Raw genomic sequence first — 23,283 nt, 5'->3', positions numbered from 1 at the left:
GTAGAGTTGTAGTAGAGTTGTAGTAGAGTTGCAGTAGAGTTATAGTAGAGTTGTAGAAGAGTTGCAGTAGAGTTTCTGTAGATTTGCAGTAGATTTGCAGTAGAGTTATAGTATAGTTGTAGTAGCGTTGCAGTAGAGTTGTAGTAGAGTTGTAGTAGAGTTGCAGTAGAGTTATAGTAGAGTTATAGTAGAGTTGTAGTACAGTTATAGTAGAGTTGTAGTAGAGTTGCAGTAGAGTTGCTGTAGATTTGCAGTAGATTTGCAGTAGAGTTATAGTAGAGTTGTAGTAGCATTGCAGTAGAGTTGTAGTAGAGTTGCAGTAGAGTTATAGTAGAGTTATAGTAGAGTTGTAGTAGAGTTATAGTAGAGTTGTAGTAGAGCTGTAGTAGAGTTATAGTAGAGTTGTAGTAGAGTTGCAGTAGAGTTATAGTAGAGTTATAGTAGAGTTATAGTAGAGTTGTAGTAGAGTTATAGTAGAGTTGTAGTAGAGTTGTAGTAGAGTTGTAGTAGAGTTATAGTAGAGTTGCAGTAGAGTTGCAGTAGAGTTATAGTAGAGTTATAGTAGAGTTGTAATAGAGTTGCAGTATAGTTGTAGTACAGTTGCAGTAGAGTTGCAGTAGAGTTGCAGTAGAGTTGCTGTAGATTTGCAGTAGAGTTATAGTAGAGTTGTAGTAGAGTTGTAATAGAGTTGTGGTAGAGTTATAGTAGAGTTATAGTAGAGTTGTAGTGGAGTTGCAGTAGAGTTGTAGTAGAGTTATAGTAGAGTTGCAGTGGAGTTGTAGTAGAGTTATAGTAGAGTTGTAGTAGAGTTGCAGTAGAGTTGCAGTAGAGTTGTAGTAGAGTTATAGTAGAGTTGCAGTAGATTTGCAGTAGATTTGCAGTAGAGTTATAGTAGAGTTGTAATAGAGTTGTAATAGAGTTGTAGTAGAGTTGTGGTAGAGTTGTAGTAGAGTTGCAGTAGAGTTGTAGTAGAGTTGCAGTAGAGTTGTAGTAGATTTGCAGTAGAGTTATAGTAGAGTTGTAATAGAGTTGTAATAGAGTTGTAGTAGAGTTGTGGTAGAGTTGTAGTAGAGTTGCAGTAGAGTTGTACTAGAGTTGCAGTAGAGTTGCAGTAGAGTTATAGTAGAGTTGTAGTAGAGTTGCAGTAGAGTTGCTGTAGATTTGCAGTAGATTTGCAGTAGAGTTATAGTAGAGTTGTAGTAGCGTTGCAGTAGAGTTGTAGTAGAGTTGTAGTAGAGTTGCAGTAGAGTTATAGTAGAGTTGTAGTAGAGTTGCAGTAGAGTTGCTGTAGATTTGCAGTAGATTTGCAGTAGAGTTATAGTAGAGTTATAGTAGAGTTGTAATAAAGTTCCAGTAGAGTTGCTGTAGATTTGCAGTAGAGTTATAGTAGAGTTGTAATAGATTTGCAGTAGAGTTATAGTAGAGTTGTAGTAGAGTTGTAATAGAGTTGTAGTAAAGTTGCAGTAGATTTGCAGTAGAGTTATAGTAGAGTTGTAGTAGAGTTGTAATAGAGTTGTAGTAGAGTTGCTGTAGATTTGCAGTAGAGTTATAGTAGAGTTGTAGTAGAGTTGTAATAGAGTTGTAGTAGAGTTGTAGTAGACCACTCTTGAGGTCTCGTCTCAATCTTGTCTTGGAATCGACTGCATTTTTCTTCGGCCTTCTCTCAGTCTCACACAAAGATGATTCAGAGTTTTATTTCAAGACCATTCAAGAGCACAACTGTGGAGACTAAATTCACTAAATTCACTAAAATCACTAAATAGATTGTGCAATGTGTGATTTATTTGTGAACATTGTTACTGTGATTGCTTGTTGTCAGACTCCCTGCTTCAAATGCAAGCAGTGCAACCAAGCGTGCAGCACACCCACTGCCAAGAGGAGAATCATGTGTGCAGGAATCTTCATGTGCAGGAATCTTCATCTGCTTTCTGTGTGTTTTTACGGGAATGTGGATCTTTTTGATCAGTTTGAGGAAAGCCTGTGATTTGCATGCTCCACGTCCATGTGCCACACAGTGTGGGACACGCGTCTGCTCTTGACTTGTCTTAGTTTAGGTGGGCTTGACCACAGCGCTGGTTTTGGCACTCATCTGTCTCATTCTTGAGGTTTTTTTTTTTGTATCACTTTTATTTTGATAGCCAACTGCGTCAGTACATATAGTAGTGTATCAGCTGATTTTCAAGAACTGTTAGGGATTTTCAAATGACAAGAAATGTTCAAGAAACAGTGTGTAATTTAGGCCAGCTGCCTGTAGGTTCACAGTCATGTCCACCTGCTCAAAGTGCAGTCAACACACTGTCAGTGGATTGTCAGCAGCTTTGGTCAAGGCTAAATTTAAGGTTAGGTGGTGAATGTCGTGACAGAGGACTGAAATGCTGTCTGATAACTCTCTGAGTGTGGCTCAACTTCAACAAAGGTTTCCAGGAAAACCCAACATGCCCAGTTCAGCTACAGCTACAAATTGTGGTCTATTCAGGCGAATGAACCACAGTTGGTAGTTATAGTTGGACAGTGCATGTTGTTTTTTTTGCTTTAACGCTATATGTTAAAGTTGAACCACATTCAAAAACCAGGTTAAAGTTTGAGTTATGAGCGAGACGACAGACACTAGGCGTGTTGTGTGTCGCCACCAATCAACAGCCAACACACATTGTTGATGAAGTCTGACGATTAGCACTTGACCTTTATGGTCTGCTGGTGGCAGGCTGCAAACATGCTGCTCCTCGCCGCTGAATCAAACCTCAACTCACAAGTGAGTCAACAGTCCACCAGCAGAACAAAGTGCCACCTACTTTTTTGATGTCTTGGACCAAGATAATTATCGTTGGCTAAAACATAAAACTAAAACTAGATGTGAAAAAATATTTTAGTTAACTGAACTAAACATAAAAACTAGAGTTTAGAAAAACATGAAAACCAACTGAAACAATATTGTGTACATATAAAACTAAAACTAAAATGAAATAAAAATATGCAGAAAATGTCAGCGAGGAAACGTTGGTGCTGATGTTTCCTGGAACATGGACATGACTGACAGGCAGCTGCCGTCTCAAAGTGTTTTGGACTGAAACACCTGTTCTGAACTCCCTCAGCCTGGACCCTGACAAATACCACATAGTAATACCATAATCAACAACAACAACAACAACAACAACAATAATGATAATAATAAAATGAATACTGAAACTAATAAGAACTAAACTGAAATGAGCAAACCCATTCTGGAAAACAAAAAATGAAGAAAAAAAAAAGTAAACTATTGAAAAATTTAAAATTTATAATATACTGTGTGTCGACTCAAGATCCCCCCCCCCCCCCCCCCCCCCCCCCCCCCCCTATTTAAAAAATAAGGAAAAGGTAATTTTTCTTAATGATCATTTTATTTGACCACTGTAAAGTTGATGTTGAAAAGTATCAGTTCCTCTGTAATGGTGAGGAGCTAGAAACTGTACATAGTATTAAATATTTAGGAATACTTTTCAACTACAACGGGTCTTTCAAACTTGCTATTGAGGATCTCTGTAAACGGGCTTCAAGAACTATGTTTTCTTTATTGTGCAAATGTAGGAGGTTTGATGTACCAATAGATATTAGATTAGAGCTTTTTGATAGGCTGGTGACGCCAGTAATGCTGTATGCTTGTGAGGTATGGGGATTTGAGAAGGTAGACATCTTAGAGAAATTACACTTGAAATTTCTCAAGTATATTTTGAAAGTTAAAATGTCCACTTGTAATAATATGATTTATGGCGAACTTGGAAGATACCCTTTATGTGTTGACATCAAAAAAAGAATTATTGGCTATTGGGCGAGTTTAGTGATGGGGAAGGAAACAAAGATTAGCAGGGTGATGTATAACTGTCTATTTAATTTATATATTAATGAATTATATGGATCACCGTGGATTTCCTTCGTTAAGCAAATATTAGATGAATGCGGTTTTTCTTATGTTTGGTCAGACCAGAGATGTGATAACATTAAATGGCTGAAGATGGCAGTTGAGCAGAGGGTAAAGGATCAGTTTGTGCAGAAATGGCGTTATGAACTACAGAGTATGTCCTCATGTGATTTATATTGTGAATTTAAAGAGGTCTTTTAAGTTTGAAAAATATTTACTCTGTCAAAATAAGAAGTATAGCCAGGCCATTTGTAATTTTCGAACCTCTAATAATAGACTTCCTAAAATAACAGGTAGATACAAGGGTCTGGAAAGGAATGAAAGGTTTTGTTATCTGTGTAACGACGGCCAACTGGGAGATGAATATCATGTTTTGTTTGAATGTAAAAATTTAACCATGTCCGAGAACAGAAATAAGTACTTGCCTAAATATTTTTTTAAACCGCCCTTCTATGTTTAAATGTATAGCTTTACTGAAGACTGATCATTTAAGAATAATCTGTAAACTGGGTGCTTTCTTGAATAATGTTTTGCCACTCTATAAATGATTGAGTGCAGGCTTGTTTTTTCTGTTTATTTCGATCTGTGATGACTCATTCTGACGGTTCATCATTTATTTTGTATTTTGTCTTGTTTGTACTCCATACCATAATTGTGGTGAAGACTTAATAAATATGACTATGACAATGACTATGACTAGTTTCTCTAAAGTGCTGCTCTTGAAGGGATTTCACCTGTGTGTGCGTCAGCGTCCTCAAACCTCCGCTCGTCGATTGGCTGTCCAGCCCGCACACAGATCTACATTTCACTTGTCCTTTACCTCAGTCCAGTTTTGAGGTGCTCTTTACTTGACCTTTTCAGTTTAGTGAGACTCCTCCTGCACGACATTGCAGAGGAGAATCTGCTGGCTGGAGTTACTAGTTACTTTGCAGACGAAGCTTTTCCATGCAAAACATGAGATGTGCTGCAGTGTTGGAGTGGAAACAGTAGCCAGCAGGATATGGAGCAGTGAGAGCCAGTCAGAACAATTTAACACTGAACAGAAACGATGACAGCTTTTACACGTCATACTCAACTACATTTTACCGAGAATCCTGATGTAATATTACCTGAGAAACAATGAATCGACACATTTTGGCATTTCAGCATTTCCAAAGCATCATTTCATAAAGCCTTACACGTTGCCTCCTGCCTATTTTGGTGTTGACTACAATACAATACATCATTTTGCTCTGATTTCAACCCCTTTGACTGGATCAGGTGTTTACGTCGCATCAGCGTTTAGGATCTCACTCTTCCTCCTCCAGTAAAACCCTGCACACCTTATCTGATGTGTGGTGTGGTGTGCTGCTCAGCAGCGGTCGGTGCTGCTGGTGATTCAGTTTGGAGCTGCGCTGCTTTCAGGCCTCACAGCCCAGAAGAAGAAGCTGTGGGCTGCACCAGGTGTGTGTGTGTGTGTGTGTGTGTGTGTGTGTGTGTGTGTGTGTGTGTGTGTGTGTGCAGCTTCTGAAAAAATGAAGAAGTGAGATAGAACAGTGGACTGACTGCTGGCAGAATCTGCCTGCAGAGCCGAGTTAACTGTGTCAAGTTTCTGCTGAAACTGTGTGGTTTGTCAGTGTATTGTGTGTGTGTGTGTGTGTGTGTGTGTGTGTGTGTGTGTCATTGCGTGTTTTTTAGGGTGAAAAGAGCTTGAATTTTGGCTCAAGCTGATTCATCTTTGATAATAATAATAAAAAAAAAAAAACAGAGGAAGAGATAATATCTGATGCCAAAAAAGAAAAGAAAAAACACACAAATGCCATCCAGATACCAGCTTGTGTGTGTGTGTGTGTGTGTGTGTGTGTGTGTGTGTGAGCGTGCATGTGCACATGTGGGCGAATGGGTGTGTCTGTACACGCAGTGTGTGTGTGTGGGTTTGCTTTTTTATTTGCAAAAGAGTATATATATAACTATATGTATAACTGTTTTAAGCTGAAAAAATGATCCCATATGCTTTGCTTACAATGTTTTTATTTTTACAATATGGCAGGACAATGTCATGCACATGTGTGTCTGCTGGCTGCAGCGTCACTGACACTCCATCACACCGACCCTGAGGGAAATATTCATATGCTGCTGTTTTGTTGTTTTGTTGTCTTGTGCATCATTTTAGACATGGCTCAAAATAATTCTGCAGGACAGGCTTGATATCTTGGGAAACCTTGGGGTGTCCACAATTTACAATAAAGTTTTGTGGGTTTGAACAAAGCGCAGCTGCACGTTTGCGCGTACTGACGAGCCCAAAGGAAGAGGAAGATAAAAGCTGAAAGAAGTGGGTCGCGGCTTAAAGCGACACGGGAGTTTTTCGTAGAAGCCTGTGTTTGACACGGTCCACTGGCCTGGCGGTGGATTGACATCACGACAGAGACGGCTCAGTCCATCGGCCAGGCTTATCGGCCTCCTCCCTCACACTGACACACGGCTCTTCCTGTGACATTTCACATTCACAGATCACATCTCAGTGATTTCCTCTATCTGTTTCTGTGATGTTGTAGATCTGCTGGAGGAAGTGAACGGGGGGGCCACCTGCGAATTTCCTCCATCTTCCTTCCTTGTTTCTGTTCAGGAGAATCAAACCTGACGGAACGTGCTAGAACAAGTCACACACCACCTCCTGAATCCCCGTGTGCTCATCTTGTCTTCAGTGTGTGTGTGTGTGTGTGTGTGTGTGTGTGTGCCTGCATGTCTAACTGAATTTGGCCTTATCTGACCTCCTGAGCATCAGGGATATCGTTACTGTGGAAGCTGCAGACCTTCTACAACAACATTTCCACCCCCCTAAGTGTGTGTGTGTGTGTGTGTGAGAGAGAGAGAGAGAGAGAGAGCGAGAGAGAGAGAGAGAAAGAGCGAGACAGATAGTGTGTTTACTACTTTACTGATTGGTTGGGGCTTTCCTTTCGTTGACCTCTCTGATCTCACTGTCTCTTTCACAAACACACACACACACACACACAGACACACACAGACACACACACACTGGGATAGAAAGGGTACTAAAACCTGCTCACGTAGATGTACAGTCAGCTTACTAAATTTTAGTGTTTGATTTAGTAATCTAAGTGGAATCAAAATGATCAGTGAGAAAAAAACATGTGCCTCAGTGACGGTAAAACGTGTGTGATTTAAAATGTGGTGTGAGAACAGAGAGGGAGTGTGTTCTTCGAGCGGGTTTTTTTAGTCGTCCTAAAAGAGACGAGCGCACAGAGTCCACACGGGACCCTCTGAAGTGGAAAAAGGAGAAATAACAAAATAAAAATACTCTTTTGAAAAGTACACAACAAAAAGTGGCACAACATCACCGCGCTCGGTAATCAAGATCTGACAGAAATGATCCGCCCTCTGAACTGCTGGAGAAAACGTTTCACTTTTCAAGAATTATATATATATATATATATATATATATATATATTTTTTTTTTTTTTTTTTTTTTTTTTTTTTCTCATAAAATTTTAAAAATAGATTTTTGCTTGGCTGTTTATTTTTATTTTATTCTATTTCATTCTGTTTTCAATTGATTTTATGTCATCTGTTTATTTATTTTGCTCATTTGCTGAAGGCCTTTCTCTCATGTTTTTGAACAAAGTAAAGTGAACTTGAGTCGACCCGGTGTCTCTCATCTGACACGTCACCTGTCTGACGTCTGCAGCCGCTGTCCTCCAGTTCATACAAAACACCTCGCAGAGCACCACTTCTTACAGCCATACAAACTACAAATCAGCACATGCCTGCTGGTCACACACACACACACACACACACACACACACACACACACACACCTGCCCCTTCAGACTGCCTGTTGATTGAATGGAGTTTCCGTTGCCATTGAAGCTGTTGTTACTTACTCTTACCACTCACCCACCACACACAGACACACAGACACACACACGCATACACTCACACAACATGACTGGATGGCGCTGTCTGTATATGTATATGTGTGTGTGTGTTTATGTATATGTTTATATGTATATAGATATTGGGCAATATGTTGCAGTGAATGTGTGTATGTATATGTAATGCATACATACACCAGAACAATATAATATGTTGTGAAAAATATACTGTGGTAATATTACAGTAAATTAAATCATAATACTATTTACTATTTTACAATATTTAACAATTTTACAATATTTTATAATAATTATTATATTTTATTAATTTATATTTTATTGAAATAACAAAATTATAATACATTGAAGAATCCATGAGAAAGTCTTACTTTTTATACACTGAAAATATGGTGGCCTGTGTTGATCCACACGGAGTCACGTGAGAGGAATTTGGTTCACTCAGCAAATGAAATGAGCATTTCGTTAAACAGTGATATTTTACTGTAGTTAGATAGATAGATAGATATACTTTATTGATCCCAACCAGGGAAATTCTGGGATTTTTTTTTTTTTTTAGATAGATAGATAGAATAGATAGATAGTTGGTGCCTTTATTATGGTAAAGTGTTGTTTATTTGTAGCAACATGTAGCTCTTCACGGCCCCTACAGATGTTGTGATATACTGACAAACCGACGTGGCCTGCTGAGCCGCCTCATCCTGTCCTCGTCTTCCGTCTGGAAGCTTTTACGCGTTTGAGAAAACAAACAAACAACAAGACTTGAGTCACAGCAGAAAACATCTTGACACGGGGTGGAAACTGCACCTGGGTCATAAGAGTTGAAGGTCAACGTGTCCGCCCCCCTCGCCCCCTCTCTGACCTCCACCCTCTGACTTTCCATCGAGCTCTTTCAGTGTCAAACGGCTGCCTGTGTCTCGCCGCGTCTCCACCTAATTCTTTCCTGGCGGGGAAACATTCTTTGTCTCGCTTTTTTCGTGAACAGAACGTGTGTGTATTTTTGCGACATCGAAACCGAGCTGGAATCCGTCTCAACAAAATGCCTGGAGTTGTAATTTCACAAACTATGACATGATGTGCCGTTGAAGACGGTCTAGGTGCAGCTTGTGTTTTGTGCAGCTGCGTGGGCGGAGCACAGGGGTGACCGGTTCAGTTTCCACGGAGGCTGCCCCGGGCCGCCACCCGCAGGAGCTCCCATGCCTCTGAGAGGAGCTCTGTCATGTGTCATGCTTAAAAAAGAGCCAGTGGAGTTTCCATAGTTATAAAGAGCTGAGGGCATATTTACTGTCCTGCCCGCTGCTCAGCCACCCGTCACTGCGTGTGTGTGTGTGTGTGTGTGTGTGTGTGTGTGTGTGGGCTTCTGTACAGTTATGACTGTATTTGTGCTCTTCCAGGCGTGGCTGAACGTGAACGGGTGTTTCCTCTGCATGAAAGGAGTTTGTAACATGTAAACTACTAACCAGACGGTGCAGTCACCCCCCTACCCCTCCTCCTCCCCCGTGCAGAGGGCGGCTCCTGTCCAGGCCCACCATGGAAATAACTATTTAAATCTGTTTTACCTATCTGGTTAAAGCGGCAGTGGTGGATAGACAGACAGACAGATATGACAGCCCCTGATGCCCGTTGCTTGTCAGACTTGGTTCAGCCTTATGGAAAACATTTAGTATAACATATAATTCATCTTAAAAGTATACATTGAATAAATATCAATACATAATTAAATTTATGTTTTAAATTTATGTATTTGGAACACACTACCTTTAGACATCAGGGAAGCCAGCTCACTGGACATCTTTAAAAGAAGATTAAAGACCCACCTTTTCACTTTAGCCTTTAACTAGCCCCTATTTTATTCCACACTGTTCTCTTTCATTGTTTTATTTGCATCTTTTGTTTTATTTCAAATTTTATTTCAATTTTTAGCCTTTTCTTTTTAATTCCACCCTGCGCTGTGTTTTATCCTTTTTAATGTTTTATTTAATGTGTTTTCAAATGTTCTTCTCTTTATTGTGAAGCACTTTGAGCTGCAATTCTTGTACGAAAGGTGCTATACAAATAAAGTTTTATTATTATTATTATTATTATTATGTGTGTGTAGATACATATGCAGGGCTCTCAAGTTTTGAACTGAGTTCAGAGTGAGATTTTGGTTGGCGGCGGGTTGAGGAGGAGGCAGAGAAGGGGGGTGGGAGGGGTGGGGGCGGTGGAGGGGGTCAAAAGGAAAGAAAAAAAATGGCGCAAAAGCTACCGCCGACCAGAAAGAAAAAAAAAAAATAGGCGCAAAAGCGACCGCCGACCACATACGACGGCCGAAATTGCGTGTGTCAGGGTGATAATAGCCAAGCAGACCAAACATAGCCTAGACTGTATTTTCAATAATGAAAAAACAGTCAAATATAAAAATATAGAAAATACAGATTCCTCTACTTGTTCCATTGTTATAAAAAAATAGCTACGCAACTTGGTGGGCGTTATGCTGGTGATTTCTCTGTGTGAGAAATACAAAGTGTGTTCTCTGTGTGAGTGTGTGATCAGGTTGAAATGCATGTGTCTCACGCCCAATGCATGAGACTTGAGAGCTTTGTATATGTAATATCTATATACATTAAATATTAAACTATATCATATCATGGAATAATGTGTAAAAGAGCAAATTTTAGAAATGCAGGAGAGCGCACTTTTGTTTCCTTTCAGTTTATGTCCATGTAAATTATTTATTGGATCTTTATTCATCACGGTAAACAATTTTGTCTCCATTTTTTTTGTCACTCAGCGCTCGTGGCTGTGGTTTCTGTGCCCTGCACGTCCCACAGACCACCTGTCAGTCACAGAGGGTGGGAGTTTCTCCTTTCTCTTTTCCTCATCTGTTCCGCCCAATTCTTCCTGCTTTGCTCATTCCAAACAAAGCAGAAACACCCGAAACGCATCACTTCCTGTGCAGCAGGAAAGAGCGAGCAGACACCGAGCTCGCCCGACAGCTGAAGCACGACTGTGTGTTACATTAATCAGCGGTAGAGACCAGAAACACAGATGATTTATGTGAAGATCTTGTGGTTTAGAAGTTTAAAATAGAGGGCAAAGAAGGATATATTATTCATTCATTCCTCTTTCTCTGGTTTAACTTCAAAATAAAGCAATAAAAAGACCAAAGCACAGGATGCTTTCGAGTCTGTGGTTACCTTTAAAAAAAAAAAAAAAAAAAAAAACAGGCTCGTGTTGCCAGCGCCGTCATGGTGCTGATATTGTGTTGAGTCCAAATCCCAAAACAAATTGCAAACGGCTGATCATGAACCAAACTGTGACCTTAACCACGACCTTCACCTTGAACCTGAGGCTAAATAATACCTCCAGAGTTTATGTGGAGCCTCTGACCACTGCCACAGCCTCAGAGCTCTGCACGCTGTATATAACACAGCTTTTACCTCCACAAACTGTCTTACTGCAGCCTTTCTGCCTCACGCTGATGCCAATCTCCAGGTGAGCACTGCGTGTGTGTGTGTGTGTGTGTGTGTAGCTGTAACTGTGTTTCGGAGAGGAAATCTAACCACTGATACAATCTAATCTGCACAGAGCTGTCTGGTGCTTCCTTGGGCTAAACAATGTTTAGCTTTGGCTGTTTCCCTTCTATTCTTGATCTTTTGAACCCTCACGTATGAAGTTTTACACAGGAATTTTGAAGGATAAGTATTTTTGAGCCCAGGCTTTAGTAAATTGTTGATTCCCATCATTTACAAACATAACAACACAACCTCACTGCTAGCTTCAGCCAGGAGAAACTCACCACGCTGTTGCGGCTTCTTGCTAACGTCTAGCATGGTCAAGCAGGACTCTTGTTTACAGCCTCAAAACCAGTTATAAATGGCCTTTTTTTGAAAATGTCGTAAAACTGTCCACCAAAGAAAAGAAAAGAAAAAAAAAAACGTGCAAATCTTGCTTTCTACCCAGTTTTCCTTTAGCATTTAGCACGGGTCGTTTACGCTAGCCGGAAGGTTTTGAGCTGCTGCCTGTGCTGCTCTGCGGAGGGATACGAATGTTTGGGATGTGATGCGCTCACTGTAAAAAGTAGTTCAACACTGATGAGCGGTAGTTGTTCAAAGTTGTTTGGAGTAAATAAGTTTCCTGTCGTCAAAAGGACATTTCTAAAGTGTTGTGACAGGCGCACTGCAAAAACTCAAAATCTTACCAAGATTATTTGTCTTATTTCAAGTCAAAAATGTCTTATTCCTAGTCAAAATATCTCATTACACTTAAAATAAGACATGATCACCTCAGAAGTAACTTGTTTTTAGACAATTGTCTCTTGTTTCAAGTGAAAATTTGCTTGTTTCATTGGCAAAATTTGTTTCTCGTTTCTAGCTAATTTTCACTTATTTCAAGTGAATTTTCACTTTTTCCACTGGCAAATTTTGCCAATGAAACAAGCAAATTTTCACTTGTTTCAAGTGAATTTTCACTTGAAACAAGTGAAAATTGTCTAAAAACAAGTTATTTCTGAGGTGATCATGTCTTATTTTAAGTGTAATGAGATATTTTGACTAGAAATCAGACATTTTTGACTTGAAATAAGACAAATAATCTTGGTAAGATTTTGCGTTTTTGCAGTGCGTGTTTTTATTAGAAATGACGAGAAACTTGACATGAAGCTGCTCTCTAGTGAAATAATCAGTGAGTTGCCCACTATCAAGTTAATTGCTGTCTATTTGATAATTGATTAATTGTTTTGAGTTAATTTTAAGAAGAAAATTTCGAAATTCTCTGATTCCACCCTATTAAATGTGAATATTTTCCAGTGTCTTTCGTCCTCGATGACAGTAAACTAAATGTCTCAAACAAGACATTTGAGGACGTCGCCTGTGATCAACATTTTTCACCATTTTCTGACATTTTATCGACCAAACGACTAAAAAATTAATGTAGAAAATAATTTGATAATGAAAAAATGAAATACAAATAGAATAGGATAGTTGTAACTCTATACAATGGTGAATGTCACTATGGTGCTTTTTCTAACTTTGTGTAAGTCTGTGGTTTATAAAGGCACTGTTAATAGTTTCTAGGTAGATCACGGAAGTAACACCAGCTAGTGCTATCACACTTCTAAAGGTCAGTGTGTGTGTCTGCCCATACATTTATAAAGGGCGTGTTAAAGTGTGTTTTTGTACATGTATTTGTGTGTTAAGTGCCAAAGGGCGGTGCAGGAGAGTGTTTCCTCTGCACACTGGCCCTCTGATATGCATGAACACACCAAAATGACAAAATATATTAATATATATATTAATTAGTATATTAACATCCAACCTCTGATTGTGTGTGTGTGTGTGTGTGTCTATGTGTGTGTATGTCCAGGCACGTAATAAGCAGAATGGAGAGCTGGCAGCCATCAAAGTCATCAAGATGGAACCAGGTGAAAATTTCTTTCCTTAATAAAAAATAGTAGCAGCTTATCATGCTTATGTATGTATATATATATATATATATATATATATACATTTAAAAAAAAAAAAAAAAAAAAAAACGTACTAAAGATCCGCTCTCGTTATTGGAGCTTTGAATAAAAGAGTAAACACACAAAATCCAGACACCCACTGAGAGACAGTAACACAACAACAACATGAATCATACAGGTTAAAGATAGAAACTGTATTTATATTCTACTAACCGTCAAGGCAAACAGGCTGCAGGTGCATTCCAGCACACCTGTCAAACTGGGATCAGCAGCAACCGGTGAAACCAGTCATTCCAAATAGTTTTCATTGTCCCAGCACAGGGGGGGTCACGCTGACTCCCTCACAGTACGAGCTCAGTCGCAGGGCGGGTTCATATCAGGTGCAATTACCTCCTGTCGTGCCTGAGTATCACTGTCCCCCCTTCACTCCCTCCCCGCTCAGCTTTCACATTAGTAAAGCTGTTCCATACACACTCCAGTGGAGAGAGAGAGATAGAGATAGAGAAAGCACAGCGGTGGCCGAGCGAGCTTGAGAGTGAATGAAGAGAGCGAGTGGTCCACCTCCATGTTTGGTACAGCTGCGTTCACACACGATGCGGACTGTGCCAAAGTGCACATGAAACGTACTTGAGAAAGCGTTTTCCATGTGCAGCCAGGCATGAGCCCGGGGGCGGTACACACTGTTCATGCTAACAAAATAAACTAGAATTTGGGGTCAAGTGTAGCTCCGGGTCTCTGATGTGAAAGCACCCTTAAAGGATTACGCCAGTCCTGTTTTGACCTCTTGTCATTCGTATCTGTCCCTCTCATATATCAGCTACATAGCACTGCAAAAAGTCAAAATCTTACCAAGATTATTTGTCTTATTTCAAGTAAAAATGTCTTATTTCTAGTCAAAATATCTCACTACACTTAAAATAAGACATGATCAGCTCAGAATTAACTTGTCTTTAGACAATTTTCACTTGTTTCAAGTGAAAATCTACTTGAAACAAGTGAAAAGTAGCTTGAAACAAAAAACAAATTTTGCCAATGAAACAAGCAAATTTTTATTTGTGACACAAGTAAAAATTTGACAAGACAAGTTAATTCTGTGCTGATCATGTCTTATTTTAAGTGTAATGAGATATTTTGACTAGAAATAAGACATTTTTACTTGAAATAAGACAAATAATCTTGGTAAGATTTTGACTTTTTGCAGTGAGCTCAGAGGGGCTTTCACATCAGGGGCTCGGACCTGGATCCAAGGGCACTTGACCCCAAAGTCCAGCTCATTTTATTGGTGTGAACACTGCGTACCGTCCCTGGGCATGCCAGTCCACTTGGACAAGGTGGTCTTGAGTAGTGGTCCATCATAGTCAGGCATGCTTGGCATCGTGTGTAATCTCTACTGTACCAAACACAGAAGTGGACCGCTCACTCTCTTCATTCACTCTCAAGCTCGCTCCGCCACCCCGCTGTGCTTCCTCTCTCTCTCTCTCCATATCAGAGTGTGTCCTCAGGTGCGGAACAACATTGCTAATGTACGGCCTGGGACACACGTGGACCAATGCTCCATGTAGACCAATGTGTCCCAGGTTTGTCTCCGAACATGGCCTGAGCGATCTGATCTGAAGACGCATTGAGGACACACTGGGTATTGTTTACACCTGCACTTAGAGCTGTCAGCTTGTGATTGGATCAGCCAGGACACATGTGCAGGACACAACAGCAGGTGGACACAGGACTTAGAGCAGCTTTATAGTCTTGGACGTGGACATTTCATTTTGGATGCTGACTGTATTCTCCTGGTTGTGGCAGCTGCTGCAGTGTCTGTGTCCTCTCTCTCCAGACCGACACAGAGCACTGACCTGCTGTTTGTCACAGATCACTGACACTGACGAGGCGTCCATGTTTGTCTGTCTCTGTCTTGTCCCGCAGAGGACGACTTCTCTATCATCCAGCAGGAGATCGTCATCGTGAAGAGCTGCAAACATCGAAATATAGTCGCATATTATGGCAGCTACATCCGGTAAGCCGTTCGTCTGCCTCTCTCTTTGTTTACTTTTATGTTTCTGCCTCTGGTTCTCTGTACGTCTGTTTTCAGTTTCAAAAGTGCTACACTGGCATGAAATACAAAAGCACTTGTTGCCAAAGCAACCAAGCTTGATATGTATTCATGTGGATATGTAATTAAATTAGTAAATCAGGCCACCAGTTTATTTAAATGCACATGTTTTGTATTCTCAGACACTATCAGTCATGCATTTTTCCCTTCTTTCTTTTCTACATTGTCAGTGTTTCTGCTGTCTGGATGATGACATTAATGAATCGTATTTGGCTGCAATAACACAGAAGTCCTTTATTTCACCTGGATCAGCTCTCTCTCTCTCTCTCTCTCTCTCTCTCTCTCTCTCTGATATGAATCTCATCTCTTTTGTCTGCAGAGCCAATAAACTGTGGATCTGTATGGAGTTTTGTGGGGGAGGCTCCCTCCAGGACATCTACCACGGTGTGTGTGTGTGTGTGTGTCTGTGTGTCTGTGTGTGTGGCTAATATTTGAAGACAATACTGTACCGACATTATGAGAAAAGATTTTTTTAATCTGATGTGAATATTTGCTGTACTATAAGCACTTTTTACGCCATACAGATCAATTCAAATCTTTTGCAAAACCGGACCTGCATGTGAGTGGAACTAGCTGGCTCTGCAGAGAGAAAACCTCATGAGAGTGGCAGGAAGTGTGATATTTACTGCCTCATCACACAAAATGAGCAGAACTGATCTCTGAGGGAGCTGATAGGGTTGTTGATCGATACCAGTGACGTAACGATGAGTCTCCTGGTGACTTTGTGGGCGTTAAAACTTTTTTTTTCTTCCCATGGCTTACAAAAACACTCCCATGTGGACAATTTTCCACAACCCCAAAAATATAGAAAGATTTAATTTTTCACAGAGAGAGAGAGAGAGAGAGACCTTTGGGAGAATGAGGAAATCAGTTCTGTCACCTCCTTTTGGTCACAGATGATAATGAGCCCACAGATAATGAACTTAAAAAACGTCCTGCTGCCTCACATCTCTGCAGACTGAGCCACTGGATAATTTGTTTTAAACACAGATGCAAAACACCCCAGTCCTCAGTCCTGATTGGCTGAGCCCTGTTCAGAGCCAGTCGACACACACCCTCTCCTCCTGACTGGGAGGTTTATTGATCATTTTCATAGCATTTATTTCTTATCACAAAGGTGTGCTAATGCCGCTTTATGAGGCGATGAGCTTTAATTGCTTAATTTGCTTATTTGCCAGGCTGAAACAGACGGTGTGATGCTGCTTTCCTGTTGAATTATTATGGCAATAACAATAAAGTGTTCTGCCTTGTCGTTGAATCCCACAGTGACCGGTCCTCTGTCTGAGCCGCAGATAGCCTACGTCTGCAGGGAGATGCTGCAGGTTGGCTCACACTCATTGTTGATGATTTACTGTCATTATTGATTATTCTTACTAATATTGACTTGCAGCCCTTTTTTGCATTTGCGCTCCCTCACTTCCTCATACTGGCCTGAGTGAATACTCTTTTCTGATTGGCCTGCAGGAGTGGGTTAAACTGTGTATTGCACATGTAGTTTGGCTGAAGTTTGGTCACTGTTCTAAATTCATCCGCTACCCAACGTGAAACCACAGCAGCTTTAAAAAGCACAGCTGTCAAACTCACTTGTTATCAGCTGTGGCAGCCCAGCTGAGTTTCCACTTGTTAAACTAACGACCAGGAAGGAGAAGACACCAGTAGAATTTTTTATATTTTCTCGTCTTTCCTTTATATTGTTCGTAAGTGACCATGTAAGCAGGATAATCAATGATTAGGTGTGTGTTAATCGGTTTTAAGGCGCTCAGCTTCACATTGGGTGGTTATCTGCATCCACGCTGTGCCTTAAAAGCTCAGATGACACACCTACGACTTGCTTATGCCTCCCTTATCCCCTTCGTCCACGGCTCTCTTTCATGACTCAGGCAGAGTTAACACAACATGAGGGAATACTGTTTGTGGGCAACCCAGTCGCCAGAATCAAATGTTGCCATTTTGTTTGTGCAAACCAGCAAATATATGGAAGTGTCAAAGTTTCTGAACCAAAAATACGTTGCCTATCAACATTTAGACCTATAGCCAGTGTGCTGGAGCCTCTGTCAACGTCAGCTAAAGTCAGACACAGCTCTTGCTTGACACGGGACACGAAACGTACAGTCCTGTTGACTGAGCTGGGCTGAGCGGAGCTTTTCACTTCATACCACATCATGAAACTGAAAGCATCACATTTCAACGAATCCTTGGTTTGAAGAAACGTGAAGTACCAGCATTTTTTCCTGGCAGCTGGGCTGTTGCTGTCAGCTCAGTGATGTTTAGTGTTTGACTGTGTGTGTGTGTGTGTGTGTGTGTGTGTGAGCAGGGCCTGGACTACCTCCACGGACAGAAGAAAATCCACAGAGACATCAAGGTGACTAGACTAATTCATTTTCCCTTCTAAACATTGGATTAGATTATATGGGTTATTGATTGAAGCTGCTGATTACTGATGTTTTACACCAATACTCAATTTTCTAAAATCTCTCGTGGTCAAACAAACAAAGAAAACAAACAACAAAAAAAACTTTAAAAAAAAATTACAAGCAAATTTCCTCAGATTAATGTATCATTCTTCTTCTTCTTCCTGTTTTTATATTTTATTTAGAATTTTTTTTTGTAAAAATGGAAAAGCCTCTTTAGCAGGATGAAGAGCATAAAACAGTAAAACTACTACAACTTTTTAAACCAGCAAAATAAAAATTAGGATCATTCTGATAAAACACCACAGGAAAAAAATGCACTTTGGGTACAATAGCAAACAAATAAATGAATAAATAAATGAATAAATAGAAAGTGTGGGTGAAGCAGCGTTTACAGTTAGTAGCTGTACATTTTGATGTGTGGATACAACATGACAAGGTGGCTGAGTAGATGTCAGTCTAATGGGCCGCACGTGTGTGTGTCTGTGTGTGTGTGTGTGTGTGTGTGTGTGTCCTCAGGGTGCCAACATCCTCCTCAACAACCAGGGCGAGGTCAAGTTAGGTGAGTGGATGTTTGCTCTGCCTCGTCACAGCTCTGTTGCCAGCTACACATGTGGTGACTGCGGTTTTACAGTAAACATGAAAATAAAAACAACTGCAGCGGGTTGTCAAACACAATGTGCCAAGAAAACATTTCTAGGAACTCGAAAGGCTAAATTCAATACGTCAAATGCTCTACAGATTCGTACTCAAGACCTTTTTCAGGCCTTTCCGTTTACACTGTGTTGTTGCTTAACCCCTTAACACCTGATTTTCATTCAAATTTTCACTTCAAAGTTGGACAAAACATTTTCCCTGTGTTGTACAAGAACATCACAGACATGTTGTGTGCCTGCTGGCTGCAGCATCACTCTGACACTGAGGGAAATATTCAAAGCCAAGGTGCTGTTGTTTTACGGCTGCAGAATCACATCACATAGAAAAGATCCACATGTTTGGTGCATCATTTTAGACACACTTAACTTGAGATCTTTGGAAACCTTGAGATCTCTACTAGAATTTCAAAAGATCAAAGATAACAGTTCACGGTACTAACAGATTTGATTTTCAGTCAGCCACTGTTTTCTCAAAAATGCAAACTAAATGCCCTAAACATGGCAAACCACAGGTGATTTTTGTACACAGAGGCAGTAGGCTGTGCAAAAATATAAAGAAGTCCAAGTCAAAGCAAGTCAGATCAAACTTTATTGCAACAAATTCTAGACGGATCACAGTACAACTGCCAGATCACTTCAAGAGAGAAATGAACTGCTGAATGCCAGATGCCTAAAGTTACTCAGGTGCAAAGGTCACATATGCAAATTCAGGCAACTTATTGCTGTGCACATTAAAGAGAATCTGACTCTGTGTACCCGCGTCCTGAAGGAAGGAGCTCAAACCCCTCCAGCCCCTCCTGCAGGAGCTGCCTGGAGGGGTCAGGGAGCTGCAGCCAACTCCCTTCACTGGCCGTTCTGATAGGCTGGCCGAGCCTGTTCTTATTTACCAGCTTCAAGTTTCCAAAGCAGGCTCCAAAACAAAAAAAAACAAAGTCATATTGTAGTGTAGTGCTGTGTGTAGTGCGTATTGTAGTGCTCACATTAAATGACTACTTCAACTGACATGCAGTCACTTGTGTATCTAAAATGAGCTAGACTGAATTTAATATGGTCACAGACTTTTTTCTAGTGAAGAGAAGTAAGTAAGTAAGTAAGTAAGTAAAATTTTGTTTATATAGCACCCTTCGCAGTACGAATACAGAGTGCTTTACAGTAAAAACAGATAAAACAAAAACAGTCAGGTGACCGTCACATCATTATTAACATAGACATCATCACCAACAACAAAAACATCATCAATAATAATGCCATAGCTATGTGTAAGAGGCAGTGCAACATAAGGTGCAAGTGCATTATTTCACCAGCAAGAACGAACAGACCATACACTGTACAAATATACAAACTACAAAGTAGAGAAGAGATTGATATCCAGTGAATTACCTTTAAACAAATTAGACTTTTAGGTTTAAACACAAGTTGGGAGTCTTTTTCAGGCGTTTCCTTAAAAAATCTATTAACTTTTAGTGGACAGTGTCATCTGTGTTTTTGGAATTACTGACTGATGAATTGCAGCTAGCAAAATCTTACCACACTGGATATACAGCATTTTGGAAAATACACCTGTGCAGTCATGCAGGCAGTCATGTGTTTGTCACAGTCAGTGGAAAGAAGATTTGAGGACATTAACTCCATTTAACTCCACTGATGGGGGTCCACTTCAAAATGGTTTTGAAATACTGGCACTTCATTTCCCTTCATATTTACTCCAAACGATTTCCACTCAGTGACACTTTCTACTTGACCTGCATTTCATTTCAGAGGGAAATCTTGTGCTTTTTACTGCACTACATTTATCTGATGGCTGTTGTCACTAGTTACTAGTGGTTAGAGTGTAAAAAGTGGCCAACAGGATATGGAGCAGTTAGAGCTACAATATGAAAACACAGTCCACCCAAATGTATATCGAAAAGTGTGCAAAAGTACTTACTACATGGCGCAGTAAGAGCTACAGCATTGGTTGGACGCTGATGATGGGGCTGCCTAAATCCCTGAAAATGTGTTCTGTCACTGTTATTTTGGACACTATGCACTGTTTTGGTGCCTTTAATTAATTGTTTGGCAAAAAATTATATCTTTGCTCATGGACTTTACAAGTTTTTTCTGTAATATGCATGTTCTTACTTGTTTTTCCAGAGCTACAACATTAAAATATTTGTTATTAACATGAATACTTGTACATTTTATACTTTAAGTTACTGTTTTCACACTTGTATTTTTTTTTACTTAAGGAATATTTTGAAGTCAAGACCCGAACTTTTACTGGATTTTTCTGTCACGGTGCTGCCACTTTTACCAGAGCACTACCTACTAGCAGCACCACACAGTACTTTTTCCATCACTGGTGGTGGCAACATTGTCATTATCATCATCATCATCATTGTACATACTGTATGTGTGCAACAGAACACAAGACACACTCTGTCTTCTCTCTAGTGTGTGTGCCTGTTTGCTAGCATGCAGTCTAAATTTAGATGCTTGAAAATTCACCACAAAACTTTCCATCTGCTATGCTTGAGCACGCAAATGGACATACAGATGTACACACACACACACACACACACACACACACTCGTCAGTGTAATATTTTGCTCTGAGTGGTTCTTGACTCTGATGTTTTGTCCATGCTGTGCAGCCGACTTTGGGATCTCAGCCCAGATCACAGCCACTCTGGCCAGGAGGATGTCCTTCATCGGGACGCCATATTGGTGAGATTCTTATGATGTTACACATGTAAACACGCCTAGGTCGCCTAGTCTGGCTAGACTGCATTATTTTGTTTCAGCAGATCATAAGAGTGCTAGGCCTCATGATATCAGCAATAAAAATCTTTTCTACTGTATACTTTTCTACTGTATAATTTACATCAGTGCTGCTGGTTGTTCGGTCCTGTTATCAGAATCTCATGTTGTCGAGCATTTGTCTGAATGATGTATCATTAGATATTGGTGTACCACAGCAGTGACTCATTATCTATCATCTCAGGATCTGCAGTGTGTGCTGTCTGGCTGATTGTTTGATGATGTGTGATTGTGTCTTTGGCTTGGTGCTCACATAAATCCTTTGTCTTGTCACCAGAGTCTTTTGCCTGAGGGCCCTGTGGGGTCAAAGCTTTGTTCTGGGTTCATCACCTCACCTCCAGCTGTTCAGTCTGTCGAGCCCATACGCCACATCTGTGCTTTCATTATGTAATTCATAAGCATTAACACACCTCTTATCTCTTTTTTTATTGCATCACACAGAGAAAAATACAAAGGCTGCAGTATATTTTACCCTGTTTGGTTTTAGGGGTGCACATTACAGTACAGTATTATATCGACTCTTTGAACAATGATGTGATAACTGCTGATCTCACAAAGTCTGCCGCGATTTGTTTCTGGTTCGATTCAGTTCAGGCAGTATCATACTCCCGTTTAAGACCACCAGTTACATTACAATCCTGTGTTTCTGTTTCAGGTGCTCGGCCAGGTTCCTCGTATTTCCTGAGTTTCCTCTCTGAAATAAAATATATATACACTGATGATTTATTGGATTGTTACACCCCTATTGTTTTAACGGCACCTTGTAGGGATCTTGTGTTCTCGTGTGAGTTTGTTGGTGAGCGGTTCAGTTCAGCTTGTTTCTGTAATTTGCCGGGAATATAGGATTTTAAAAGTTTAATAGTGTAACCTCAGCTTTAGGAGGAAATGAGAGTTGTTTTGTGAACGCAAAACACATGAATGAAGAGGTGTAAAATGGAAAATCTTTGTTCTCCACACAGGAACCAACTGAGCTGAAGAGCATATAAATATTCTACATTAACATTATCTATATTCAGCACATAAAACCTGTCTAATATCTGATCATATAAAAACTGATTTTTGATGGATTTTGATTTTTTGATTTTTTGATATTCTCTGGGATAAGCTATAGAGGTAGTGTTAAAACAGACAAACAAGTGTGGATCCAGCACAGCTTCAGCATGTTCACTGCAGCTCTGTCTCAGTCCAGCCGTGGCTGATTCCTCTGCAGACACACACACTTTGACTGTAGAGCCACTGAGAAACATCCCCAGGAAGAAAACACAGACAGCCTGTTATTTCAGACATACTGCTGGTGGTATCTTTCACTGAAAGAAAACAGAGACGTGGGGGTTGCTTTAAAACAGCCTTGAGGTGTGTGGGCAGCCCCGTCTCACCTCAGCTCCTGATACAGTCAAGAGAATTTGATCTACAGTTTTGTGATGGGTCAGGTCGGGTTCAGACAAAAATTTAGAGGTTATGTTCGGGTTCAGGTCGGGTTCTGTCACATCAATGTTATTTTTGGGAAAAATGATGGACCAACTGTGTGTTACAGTGCTGGAGTTTACGTGATGACGCTGAAGGCAGTGTGTAGGCTGTTTGAGGTGGTAAATGTAACAGTGATGGATGATGAACAAAATCTCAGGCTTGGGTCGGGTTCAGACACAAAAAAAGAACGTCTGTCGGGGTTTGTGTTGGGCTCGGGTCGTGCAGCCCGATCTGCACTCCAGTGCATGGGCACGTGTTTTTCATTTTTTTCTCGTCAGTCAGCAGGAATTTAAAAGTAATGTATTTCATTGTATTTCATGCCTGTACCATGTATGGTGAGGTAGTAAAAAGAGCCATAAAGTCCACAGTGGGAGAAAGGTGGGGTGGTGGAGGTGCAATCAAGGTGATTACAGAGCATTTTAAGACAATTTAGTGCATTTAGTTTGGATCGGACGCTTTGGGTATATAACGGTGATTTGTCAGAATTATGGGGAAAAGTTTAGCCACAGAATCTTTAACTCTGCCCACTGAGGTTTAACCCAACCAGTGAGAGAAATGTTTGCATAACTCAAAACTCCAATCTGCCAGTTCATCCAGCTGCAGACTCTGA

The 23,283-nt window shown here is 40.4% G+C and overlaps 1 protein-coding gene across 3 annotated transcripts in view; it reads left to right on the top strand.

Moving 5' to 3' along the window:
- Nucleotides 1–23,283, top strand: part of map4k1 (mitogen-activated protein kinase kinase kinase kinase 1) — a 49,581-nt gene that overhangs the window by 8,441 nt on the left and 17,857 nt on the right. For all 3 annotated transcript variants that reach the window (XM_030066932.1, XM_030066934.1, XM_030066931.1), the window contains exons 2-8: nt 13,135–13,192; nt 15,155–15,245; nt 15,661–15,725; nt 16,608–16,663; nt 17,656–17,703; nt 18,272–18,314; nt 21,041–21,113. In XM_030066932.1, coding sequence (XP_029922792.1) covers nt 13,135–13,192; nt 15,155–15,245; nt 15,661–15,725; nt 16,608–16,663; nt 17,656–17,703; nt 18,272–18,314; nt 21,041–21,113 — 434 coding nt within the window. The remainder of the gene's footprint in view (nt 1–13,134; nt 13,193–15,154; nt 15,246–15,660; nt 15,726–16,607; nt 16,664–17,655; nt 17,704–18,271; nt 18,315–21,040; nt 21,114–23,283) is intronic.

This window comes from Myripristis murdjan, chromosome 13 (genome assembly GCF_902150065.1).
Source record: "Myripristis murdjan chromosome 13, fMyrMur1.1, whole genome shotgun sequence".
In the NCBI taxonomy this organism is placed as follows: domain Eukaryota; kingdom Metazoa; phylum Chordata; class Actinopteri; order Holocentriformes; family Holocentridae; genus Myripristis; species Myripristis murdjan.
This window is presented reverse-complemented; position numbering and strand designations above follow the sequence as displayed.